Source organism: Pipistrellus hanaki (genome assembly GCF_964339955.1).
Source record: "Pipistrellus hanaki genome assembly, chromosome: 14".
NCBI classification, from domain to species: Eukaryota; Metazoa; Chordata; class Mammalia; order Chiroptera; family Vespertilionidae; genus Pipistrellus; species Pipistrellus hanaki.
Genome location: NC_140516.1, coordinates 33,144,917 through 33,157,921, shown reverse-complemented (window position 1 = coordinate 33,157,921; position 13,005 = coordinate 33,144,917). Strand labels below are relative to the sequence as shown.

At 38.3% G+C, this 13,005-nt stretch overlaps 1 protein-coding gene across 2 annotated transcripts in view; it reads left to right on the top strand.

Annotated features, from left to right (window-relative positions):
* IDE (insulin degrading enzyme) overlaps positions 1-13,005 on the top strand; it is a 72,347-nt gene that overhangs the window by 21,608 nt on the left and 37,734 nt on the right. For both annotated transcript variants that reach the window (XM_084904314.1, XM_084904315.1), the window contains exon 4: positions 1,760-1,929. In XM_084904314.1, coding sequence (XP_084760440.1) covers positions 1,760-1,929 — 170 coding nt within the window. The remainder of the gene's footprint in view (positions 1-1,759; positions 1,930-13,005) is intronic.

The window sequence follows — 13,005 nt, the reverse complement described above, 5'->3', positions numbered from 1 at the left end:
AAATTTTTAAAATATATTTTATTGATTTTTTTACAGAGAGGAAGGGAGAGAGATGTCGATGAGAGAGGAACATCAACCAGTTGCCTCTTGCACACCCCCTACCGGGGATGTGCCCGCAACCCACGTACATGCCCTTGACCGGAATCGAACCTGGGACCTTTCAGTCCACAGACCGACGCTCTACCACTGAGCCAAACCGGTTTCGGCTGCTTATTAAAATTTTAAAATACTCACAATTTCATAGATGCCCATAATTATGACTTAGTCAAACTACTATGTCATAGGTTTTTCACTCCATTTTTTTCACTAATTAAAGTAGGTTTGTTTATTTTTCTCCATGAGAAGAAAAATTCAAATAGAGTCTTTTAAAAGTAGGTCACTTAGTTTGTCCTAAAATGTCTGAGTTTTAGTGAAATTGCACCTAAAACTGTAACTTTAAGGTTTTCTGCTTAAGAACTGTCGCCTGCCTTTTCCTTTTTTGGAGAATTACCCATTTATAACAAGAATTTTCATAGATATGCCAAATTGCAAATCTGCTGTCTCCATAAGTCTGCCTTGATTTTTTGCTGTTGTGACATTATGCTTAATTTATTTATTTTAAAGAATATTTTTATTGGTTTTCAGAGAGGAAGGGAGAGGGAAAGATAGAAACATCAATGATGACAGAGAACCATTGATTGGCTGCCTCCTGCACGCCCCCCTACTGGGGATCGAGCCCACAACCATGGCATGTGCCTTTGACCAGAATTGGACTCAGGACCCTTCAGTCCCCAAGGCAGATGCTCTATCCACTGAGCCAAACCAACTAGGGTGACATTGTGATTTATAATAAGAAATATATATTTGGTCTTGTTTTTTGGTGCTGACCCCTAGAACTCCTAAAAATCCCTTGCAGTTTCCTAAGTGGTTAGAACCATTAAGGTTGTTAGTTAATGAGGATTTGGGGGAAACCCCTAGGTAACCTGAGGATGGGAGCCACATGATTTGAAATTTATAGTCTCATCCCTAGACCTCTAAGGAAAGGAAAGGGGCTGGTGATTAAGTTCAGTCACTAGTGGCCAATGATTTAATCAATGAAGCCTCCATTGGAATGATGGAATTTGGAGAACTCCTAGTTTTGACCACATGGAGATTTGGTGAGAGGAGTGTTCAGAGGGCATGGAAACTCCTCACCGCTTTCCACATACCTTGCCCTGTGTACCTCTTTTTTCTGACTATTTCTGAATTATATCCTTTTATAATAAACCAGTAAGCTAGGAAGTAAAATGTTTCTCCGGGCCTTTGAGCTGCTCTGCTAAATTAATAGAACCCGAGGAGGAAGTTGTGGAATCCTCAGGTCAGAAGCTTAGGTGACAACCCAGACTTGTGATTAGTGTCTGTAGGGGCCAGCATCTGATTTTCAGGTAGACAGTGTCGTAATTGAGCTGAATTGTGGGTTACCCAGCTGGTGTCAGAGAATTGTTTGGTGGTGTGGAAAAAAAGACATGGGAATTGGTGTCAGAATCGGAGGTGTTCATCTTTTTATATCTTCGCTAATTATTTAACATCTCTCAGGTAGATTGACTTCTGAATTTACATATGTCCAATAGTATATTTTTCTTATGTTACTTAGAACATACTTTATATTCCTTTCTTAGTAACAATGGTAGTATTTTTCTGATTCTGTAGAATTAGTATTTCCTATCTGATATGTTTCAAGCATTTTTTCAAGGCCACTTTAAAAAAATTACAGCTTTTAAATTATGTTTCACACCCTTAGGTTTGCGCAGTTTTTTCTGTGCCCCTTATTTGATGAGAGTTGCAAAGACAGAGAGGTGAATGCAGTTGACTCAGAACATGAGAAGAATGTGATGAACGACGCTTGGAGACTCTTTCAGTTGGAGAAAGCTACGGGGAATCCCAATCACCCCTTCAGCAAATTTGGGACAGGTTTGTCAACAGCAGCTTTCATGCATTAATTCTCCTTCACCTCATTTAAACCCATGGCCTCTTTGCACAGTATTGTATTTTACAGTTCAAGACGGAAGATTTCAGAACTCATTTTTACACAGTGTTTTTATAAACTCACAGCCTGGAGCTGAGAAGTGGTTGTTATATCATTGTTACTTACTTTCATTTCTTGCCCCTGCCCTTAAGTATCTGCCTGGTCCCAGTGTAAGCACCTATATTGTGACTAATGACCTAAGATAAAGCCAAAGCTGAGGTATATGGGCTTTATGGAGAAAGTGATAGGTTATTGAGAATAATAACCAAATATGAAGTGAGTTTGTTGGGTAGCAAGGTGTAGAATTGAATTTAGAAATTAGAAACAATAAGAATGAAGATGTTATAATCTATTTAACAGGTGACTAGCATTTTACTTAGTAGTTCCAAAAGAAGAATGTCATACAGGAATCAGATTCTTGGCTTTAGACTTTATACATAATATTCAGGATGATATTTTCAAACTTGTAACATTGACCTGATCAGTTATTTGCCCTGTAGAGGGTTTCTCTGGCCATCCCATTCAAAAAGGGGTCTTAATGTTGAAGGAGCAGAGCAGTTACAATTGTGAATAGATACTAACCAGAATTTCAAAGGGAGAAGATAATGGATCTTTTTATCCTAAAGTCTACTTTCTAAAGGGAGCTACAAAATTAATACTTTTCCTCCTACCTTTTAAGTTCTTCTAGCTGGGCTAATAAATTAAAACACATTAACAGGAGAAAATAAAATCTTAATACATACACATGGGAAATGCACGTAAGCATGAAAATTTCAAAAAATACTGAGGCAGCATTGGTTATATATATGACATTTTGGATAAAGGAGAAAGGTAGGGGGAATGGGGTATTAGATTTAAGAAGTGAGAGTGGGTGATTTACAGATAGTTGAGGGAGAAGGGAACACAGCAGGCAAATTCTTGCTAGGCAACTCAGAAACAGTGGGGGACAGGATTTCTAGTGAAAAGGCCCCAGCATGAAGCCCTCCTATTTACCATACTTAATTCAAATTAGGCTAAAATGAATATCCTGAAATTTCCTTCCTGGAGTAGGCCTTTCCATCTAAACCTCTTAGGCAGGAGGTCTAGATGGAGAAGGCCAAAGGTACGTTCTGAGTCTTGTTTCTTAATAAGCAGCTTAAAATCAGTATCCCAGCAGGCAGCTTCAGGATGGCAAAACTTCGGTCCCTTCACTTCTAAAGAGAAGTGCTATTTAAAAAAAATTTTTTTTATTGATTTCCGAGAGAAAGGGAAAGGGAGAGAGGGATAGAAACATCAGTGATGAGAGAAAATCATTGATCCTGCATGTCCCACACAAGGCATTGAGCCCGCAACTCTGGGCATGTGCCCTGATTGGGAATCGACTGTGACCTCCTTGTTCGAAGGTTGACACTCAACCACTGAGCCACAACTTTGGGCAAACGTGCTATTTTTAATGCTCAGTTCAAGGTTAGTTGAATCCTCCTGCCCCCATTGCCTTCACCTCTACTCATCTGGGAGACAGACTGCTATAGAAGATGCACAAGGCCTCTGCCCTCACAGTGCTAAGTCTGAAAGGAGGTTAGAGGTGGGGATGACAGGGCGTAGAAAAAATTAATGTCTTGATTTTATAATTGTATTCTTTATTCATTTTTTAACTAAAAGTGTTTACATATTTATTCAGTACTAAAATATTTAAAGTGAAAAAACAAAAAGTCCCCTTTTTCCTCATCTACTTTTTTTTATTGTCCTATACAAATGTTAGATATTATTATTATATTTTTAATTTAATAAATCTTTATTGTTCAGATTATTATAATTGTTCCTCTTCTCCCCCTCCCCCCCATAGCTCCCCTCCACCTGGTTCCCACCCCACCCTCTGCCCTTATCCCCCACACCCTACTGTCTTCATCCATATGTGCACGATTTTTCTCCAGTCTCTTCCGGCACCCCCCATAACCCTTTCCCCCTGAGAATTGTAGTCCACTCCCTTTCTATGCCCCAATTCTATTATATTCACCAGATTTTTTTATTCACTGGATTTTTAGATTCACTTGTTGATAGATATGTATTTGTTGTTCATAATTTTTATCTTTACCTTTTTCTTCTTCTTCCTCTTCTTAAAGAATACCTTTCAGCATTTCATAGAATACTGGTTTGGTGGTGGTGAACTCCTTTAGCTTTTTCTTATCTGTGAAGCTCTTTATCTTACTGATAGCTTTGCTGGGTAGAATAATCTCGGTTTTAGGTTCTTGCTATTCATCACTTTGAATATTTCTTGCCACTCCCTTCTGGCCTGCATAGTTTCTGTTGAGAAATAAGCTGACAGTCGTATGGGTGCTCCCTTGTAGGTAACTGTTTTTCTCTTGCTGCTTTTAATATTCTTTGTCTTTTGCCCTTGGCATTTTAATTATGATGTGTCTTGGTGTGGTCCTCTTTGGATTCCTTTTGTTTGGGGTTTTGTGTGCTTCCTGGACTTGTAAGTCTTTTTCTTTCAGTAGGTGGGGAAAGTTTTCTGTCATTATTTCTTCAAATATGTTTTCAGTATCTTTCTCTCTCTCTTCTGGCACCCCCATAATTCAGATGTTGGTATGCTTGAAGTTGTCCCAGAGGCTTCTTATGCTATCTTCGTATTTTTGTATTCTTTTTTCTTTTCTGGTTGAGTGTTTTTTGCTTCTTGGTATTTCAAATCTTTGACTTGATTCCTGCGATCCTCTAGTCTGCTGTTAGATCTCAGTATAATATTTTTTCTTTCAGTCAGTGTATGCTTAATTTCTAGTTGATCCTTTTTCATATCCTCTTTATTGGCCTTTTCTAGGAAATTCTTGAAAAACCTTATAACTGTGGTTTTGAACTCTATATCCAGTCGTTTTCTTTCCTCCATTTCTTTAATTTGTGATCTGTTTCTTTGTCTCCGCATTTTTTAAAATATATTTTATTGATTTTTTTAAGGAAGGGAGAGATACAGAGAGCTAGAAACGTCAATGAGAGAAAAACATCGACCAGCTGCCTCTTGCACACCCCCTACCGGGGATGTGTCCACAACCCAGGTACATGCCCTTGACCAGAATCGAATCTGGGACCTTTCAGTCCACAGACCGACGCTCTACCACTGAGCCAAACCGGTTTCGGCTGTCTCTGCATTTTGGCTACTTCCCTGAGTTGATAGAGTAGCTTTGTGTGCTAAGGTGTCCTATAGAGCCCAGTGGCTTTGCCTCTCCAGTTACCTGAGGTGGACACTCTTGGTGCATCCCTTTGTGGGCTGTGTGCACAGTCTTGTAGTTAAGCCTTGATTGTTGTTGGTATTGACCTCCAGGCCAATTGGCTGTGAGGATCAGTTGTGTCTGCGCTGGGAGAACTTCTGTGCTGGAGACACCCTTATGAGACAGGACTTGCAAAAGCCTCTGTGCTCAGCTTGGTTGGGGTGGAGTCTCAGGGCGGAGCAGACAGCATTGGTTTCCATCAGCCCTGCCCTAATAGGCCCCTGTGTCTCAGTGTCCCTTGTAAATCACTGCAAGCACGTCTGAGAGAAAGCCACCCTTGAGTTCCGCCCGCTGTCAGACAGTCCTGTTTCTCCCTGAATGAGCCTGGGTCCCCAGAGTCTCACCTGGAACTGGAGTTCAGAGCAGTTGGGAGCTTTTGTCTCCCTCCCGCTTCAGAAAGCCAGCCTTACACTCAGTTGCCAGTCCTCTCCATGCGCTGGTCTCAGTACCTCTGCCTCCTGCAGCTCCTCTGAGTTGCAGTGTGCTTTTCTCTTTCCTTCTAGTTGTAGAAATTCCACTCAGCCAGCCTTCCTGTGGTTCTGGATGATGCCTATTTTGTCTTTTAGTTGTAGCTTTGAAATTGTTGTGCAAGGCAGCAGGTTAGGTGTTTTCCTATGCCGCCATCTTGGTTTCTCCCTCCTCATCAACTCTTGCCATTCCCATTTAACAAATGTAATTGTTATAATATGTTGCTATCATTTTTAAAAAACAAATCTTTATTGTTCATATTATTACAAATGTTCCTTCCCCCCCCCCCCTCCATTACTCCCCTCCACCAGGTTCCCACCCCACCCTATGCCCTTTCCCCACCCCCATTGTCCTCATCCATAGGTGCACAGTTTATGTTTAGTCTCTTCCCACATCCCCCTCTCCTTTCGCCGCTCCCCCAGGTTTCCGCCTTACAGCCAGGCTACCTCTGTTTGAGCCTGGGTCCCCAGGGTCTGGCCTAGAACTGGGGTTCAGCGCTGTCGGGTCTGGGGTTCAGCACAGCCTGGAGCTTTTATCTCCTTCCGGCTAGGGAACGCCATCAGGCACTCAGCCTCCCCCTCCTCTCTGGCTCTGTCCTCTCTGCACACGCAGCGTGTCTCCGTACCTTAGGCTTTTACAGCTCCTCTGATTTTCCTTCTGGTTTTCTCTTTCCTTCTCGTTGTAGAATTTCCAGTCAGTCAACTTTCCTGTAGTTCTGGGAAATGTCCATTTTGTATTTTAGTTGTATTTTATTGAAATTGTTGTGTGTGGCTGCGGTTAGGTGTTTACCTGTGCAGCCATCTTGGGTCCTCCTCCAATATGTTGCTATCATTTTAAAAATACTACTTTGGGGATTATAAAATTACATGAAGCTAATAGATTGCTTTGTGCACTTTCAGTTTTATGTTTATTATGTAAGTTAACTTGGGGGACTTTTAAAAAAGGCTATAAAGAAAGCTTTCTTTCATTTTGGATACCACACTATTATATCCAGCGGCAGTCAGGGAATTAGCATACCTTTACAGAATTCTAAGTTGTTTTAAAAATTACATTTAGAAGCAGTGATTCTTTGTTCTTCAGATTTATATGCTTGGCACTCAATATCAGTATCATTGCTAAGATAAATTCTGAGGTCCCTGAAATGTCTCTGTAATGCCAATTTGTTTGAAAAGTGGCTTTAGTAGAGAATATCAGCATACATGAAATATTAGAAGGGAATGTGAGTTAAAAATTTTTTAAAAAAATTTTTTACACCCAAGTAATTGTTATCCTTTGGCGGATTAGATACTTATACCAACAATGCTGCCATTGTGCAGAACGAGTTGGGGCTCCTCTTTGGGAGTTGCCTCTTTTTAAATAGCCTCACTGGTGACAAATCTCAATCAGTATAATCAGGAAGCAGACATAAATCTTTCAGAAATAAATCCAATGAGGAGGGTGAGTAATATTATTTCACAAGCAAAGAAAAAAATGTCCTAAAGGAAAGTTTCAGGAGTGATTGGTAAAGAGAAACATTGAATGGCCATATGTATATGGGTGGGGTTTGAGGGCATATAACCATTGACAAGGCTAAGCAGTTAGTCAGCATAGGATGAAGTAATATAAGCAGCCAAGACGTGCATAAGCCAGACTCGATGCAATAGGACAGAAACTGGATGTAAGTAGTGCAGATGCCAAGTTACCTTCTGATTTTAGAAATAGAAATTAACATTGAACTTTTTGGAGTAGATGTTCTGTCATTTCTAAAGTCATACTTTTGAAACTATAATGAAAGATCTAGCCCTAGAAATTACACATAGAGAGAAAATTTTGTACAAGTGATCCTCAAAGAAGAGTTCTTTTCAGAAATTCATGCTTAATTTATTTCTGTTACTTTTGAGTGACTTCAGATGTTTCTGTGAATGTAGGCCATTTTGCCCATCAAGGGATTATGACTTATCGATATTATTCTAATATTAATATTTAAGTATAACATATTTTAAAGAATATTTACATAATATCAGGAAAATATGGGTATTTTTAAGTGAACAAAATCCAAACATTGTGTTATTTATTTTTAAGAAAACCTTAACAATATTTGTTCTTTACAGTGTTTTCTCATGCTTTATGAGTAGTATAGACCAGTGGCTTTCAACTGTTTTTTAAATAACCTACAATAATAAGGATGTTTTACTCATCAACTCAGCACACATACATATGTGTTTGTCTAAGACCTAAAAACAAAAGTTTTACCAAACATTATCTATCTTACATCTTAGGATGAAATCTGGTATCCTCATTATATTGTTTCTTTATAAGAAATTCTGTTCTGCAAACACATTAAACTTATTTTGCTATGATCAAATGGATTTCAATCCACAGTTTAAGTAAATCAAAGTCATAGGCAGTCATTTCAGTAGACTTAGAAAAAGCATTTGATAAAAGTCAGCACTTGTTCATGAATAAAAACAACCCAAAACTCTTGCTTTGATAAAAATTTATCTCAAACATCATGATTAATGGTGATGTTTCAAAAGGATTTCCACTAAAAGTAAAAACAAAACAAGAATACTCTTTAATTACTTTTTTTTGTTCAGCTGTACTATCATACTAATTATTGCAATAAGTCAAGGGGAAATGTGATATTTAAAAGGTGGAAAGGAAGCAAAAGAAAATTTTGCTTATTTCCATATGATATACTTGTTCGCATACAAAATATTCAAGAAAATCTTTAGATCAGCCATTAAAACACAAGATAATTTACCAAGTTGCCAAAAGAAGAGAAACAAGCTAAAATTATGTTCTTCATAGATACCAAAATTCTCAACAAAATACTAGCAAACTAAGTTCAGTAGTACATTAAGAGGATTATATGCCACGAGCAAGTGGGATTTATACCAAGAATGCAACAGTGGTTCAACAAAATGATGTGATGGATTACACATAAACAGAACCAAGGATGAAAATCATATGATTATCCCAATCAATATAGAAAAAGCATTTGATAAAATTCTACTTCTATTTATGATAAAAACTCAACAAACTGGGTATAGAGGGAACTTACCTTAACTTGATAAAGGCTTTATATGCTAAGAGCACAACTAACATCGTACTCATTGGTGAAGAGCTAAAAGCTTTTCATTTAAGATCAGGACAATCCAATTGAAAAATGAGCAGAGGACATGAAAAGACATTTATCCAAAGAAGATATAGAGCTGGCTAACAGATGAAGGAAAAGATGCTCAACTTCATTGATCATCAGGGAAATGCAAATTAAAACCACAGTGAGATCCCACCTCACATTCATCAGAATGGTGGTCATTAATAAATAAGTGCTGATGAGGATGTGGAGAAAATGGAACGCTTATGCACTGTTGGTAGGACTGCAAACTGGGGCAGCCCCTATGTAAAACAGTATGGAGATTCCTCAAAAAATGAATAGATACACTATACAACCCTGGCAGTTGACTTCTGAGTATTTATCCAACGAAACCAACAATACTAATTTGAGAAGATATATGCATCAGTATTTACAAGAGCCACGATAAGGACGCAACCTAGATATCCATCGATAGGTGACTGGATAAAGAAAATGTGATATATAAATTATTATATTTCATATATAAGAATTTCAAGTAACTGTAGATACATTAACCTAAACATTCAGAATCCTGGGTTTTTAGAAAACAGTTAAGATTTTCAAGATTATAATGATCAAGTTGACCTTTTCTTGAGGATCTTATCAGACAGACATACAGTTGGAGACAGCTGTAGTGTTTTGTTTTTTTTAATAATTTATTTTTATTTTTAAATTTTATTTTTATTTTTTAAAAATATATTTTATTGATTTTCCACAGAGAGGAAGGGAGAGGGATAGAGAGTTAGAAACATCGATGAGAAAAACATCGATCAGCTGCCTCTTGCACCCCCCCTACTGGGGATGTGTCTGCAACCAAGGTACATACCCTTGACCGGAATCGAACCTGGGACCTTTCAGTCCTCAGGCTGACGCTCTATCCACTGAGTCAAACCAGTCTTGGCTGTAGTTTCTAAAGTAGATTTTTAAAACTTCAGGCTTTCCCACAGAATGTAAGAAATATATGGCTGACTTTCAAAAAATAAATTATATTTCCTTGAAAATCAGCATTTATATACATTAGTTCCTGAGTTTATAAACTTTTTAAAAAATAGAATTTAAATTGTTACAATGAAAATATAGAATAACATTTACTGAGCGTTACAATTTACAAAGCCCTATTCATGTCTTAACACTTTTCGACAGAATTAAAACCTAAATTCAGACGCTATGCTGAGGGTTAGCATGGATTATTAATTTAATCCTCACAGTAATCCTGTGAGATCGGTTCCTTATTCTTATTTACCAATAAGGAAGTGGGTTTATAGAGGTTAAGAAACTTGCCTGCGTTCCATAGCTTTTAACCTCTGGGCATGTATCCATATGACCCCTATTTTACAGATAAAATAAATGAGCCCTTGGAGTATTTGGAGTCTGTTCCAAGGTTACTTAATTAGTGCATGATTGAGCCAGGACAAGAAATCCCAAATCTTCCGACCACCAAGCCAGTGCTCTCGCCAGCACACTCAGAGTGGCAGTCCCATTGGGTCAGCAACCCTGACATCCTCAGTCCACTGTGGGAGCTCACTGTAATGGTGATAGAGCCAGATTTTGGTAGTGGCATTTTAATTTGATGTACACGATCCAGCTGAATTCGCACTAAATTAGGACAGTGTGTGTCTGGAGACTAAACTGGTATTTGTTATCTCAGCCATATTCATGTTGTTATCTACACCTGCATTCTTCTTTTCTTTATTTTAAAAATGTTTTTATTGATTTTAGAGAGAGAGAGGAAGGGAGCAGGATATAGAAATCAGTGTCACCTGCACGCCCCTTGCTGGTCTTCAAGCCTGAAACCTGGGTGTGTGCCCCACCCGGGAACTGAACCTGGGGACCTCTTGGTTCGTGGGTTCATGTTCAACCACTGAGCCACACCAGCCAGGCCACACCTGCATTCTTAGGTAGAGGAAAGTCATACGGACCTTTGACTGAGCTTTCTTCCCTACTTTACTGCCGTAGTTTCTATGATATACTCAGAAAGTAGAAGTACCTCCTACAATTCAGATCATAGCAGTAGTAGCTGCTGTTTATTGTGTATTTTCTACTATACAACAAGTATTATGTTAAATACTTTGACACTTTTACAGATTTATTATTTGTCTTAAAAGAGATAAGTACAAACACAAACATTACAAATACAGTTTGAACATCTGATGTATACTTCTCTAATTGCATTTTTCTCCTAGCTCCTGACAAGTAACCACTATCTTAAGCTTAGTGATTATCATTCCCATGGTTTTTTTTAAATGAAAACATTCCTAGTTATCTATTTACCTCTAAGCAGTATATTGTGTAGTTTTTTTTAATCTTTTCAAAAATGGTATTTTATTGTAAGTCATCGATACCACTTGTATTTTTTCTTTCAATGTTATATTTTTAAGAGTTATCCATATTGGGGAGTGTGTCTTTGATAAGTTTTTCAATCTTATTTTTGCTACTATTTGAATAATTCATTGAACATGTGTACCAGTATTTATCATTTTCCTGTTAATGGAACAGTGCAGCTGTGGTGAGCATTCCTTGTACATGTTTCCTTGTACACAGAGTTTCCTAGGGTACTAGAGTGGAATTACTATATACTAGGACATATACATTTTTACATTTAATAAATATTACCTAATTGTTTCCTATGGAGGTTGATTTAATTTGCACTCCCTCATGCAGTGTCTGAGTTTTCATTACTTCATGTCCCAAAATAGCCCTTGGTGTCATCAAACTTTCCATCCTATTTATTGGATGTTGAATGCTGTTTTATACTTTTCTTAAAATACATTTTTATTTATTTAAGAGAGGAAAGAAGCGAGAGAGAGAGAGAGAGAGAGAGAGAGAGAGAGAGAGAGAGAGAAACATCAATGAGGAGAGAGATTCATTGATTGGCTGCCTCCTGCATGCCCCCCACTATGGATTGAGCCCACAACTTGGGCATGTGCCCTTGACTGGAATCGAACCCAGGACCCTTCAGTCCACAGGCCGACGCTCTATCCACTGAGCCAAACTGGCCAAAGTGTGTTATACTTTTTTACAGGTTCCCCCCCCCCCCCCCCCTAATTTGGTGTAAGCCTAACAATGTCAGGATAAGAGATTGAGACTAAGAGAAGTTAAATAACTTGTTCAAGATAGTACTACTGGCAGATAGTTTACCCTGGATTAGATGGTAGCTCTGCCAACACTAAAGCCAGCATTCCCCTGGGTAGGGATCCTGGTGCTGACAGTAATAGAGTCCACTCAGTAATGTTAGGATTACTTAATGGAATTCTGTGCATTGTGTCCTGCTTTTTCTTTCATTTCTATAACTATTTCTTGAGAATTTCCACTAGCTAGCCTTCCTGTTTTTAGAAAAATCTTAAAGGGGTTGTTCTAATAGCCAGCCTGGCTCTGGCCAATTTGTACCTGCTATCCATGTTCTCTGTCAGTGTATTGAGAGCTCACTATCCTGACCCAAGAGGGTCACAGTAGAGAACCTTTCCCTTTTTCTAATTCAGGAGCTTCTAAGGATACAGAACTGCCATCATAGGATGTGTTTTCAAGTGGCCCTCGGGTTCCTTTTTGTCATCACATAGTAGGAAGACAACAAACAAATGAGAACGTAGATTTATAAAATGGTATCTGTTTGCAGCTAAAGCTACTTTTCAGAACAAATGTGATTGTCTCTGCTTAGCCAGAGATCCAGTATCATTCGATTTTTACCTTAGGTGAGCAAGATTGCTGTTGACACGGCACCTTATTTTTCATTTAACTTTGTATTGAAGTATAGTAAATTTACAGGAGTATGTGTGGTTTTGATAAATTGTTGCTGTTTTACTTTTGCTGATAGTGGAAGAATCAGTTGAATGAAAGTACTGCTATTATTTATGTATAACTTGTTTAATTTTCAAAACTTGAGCACACGAATCAGCACCCAATCAAAAACTGAACATTACCAGCACCTCTCTTTGTGCTCACCAGCTCTCTTTGTGCTCCTTTGTAGTCACTCCCCACTCCCCAGGGTAACCTCTGCTCTGCCTTTCATAACCCAGATTAGTTTTTGTTTGTATAAATGAAATGATAAAGTGTATATACCCTTTTGTGTCTGGCTCCTCTTATTCAGCCTTAAAGTTGTGAAGTCCATCTATACTATTGCATATAAATAGTGGATTATTCATTCTCTTTGCTGTATTGTATTCTGCTGTGGTCTTTGGCTCATTTAATATGACGTTTTC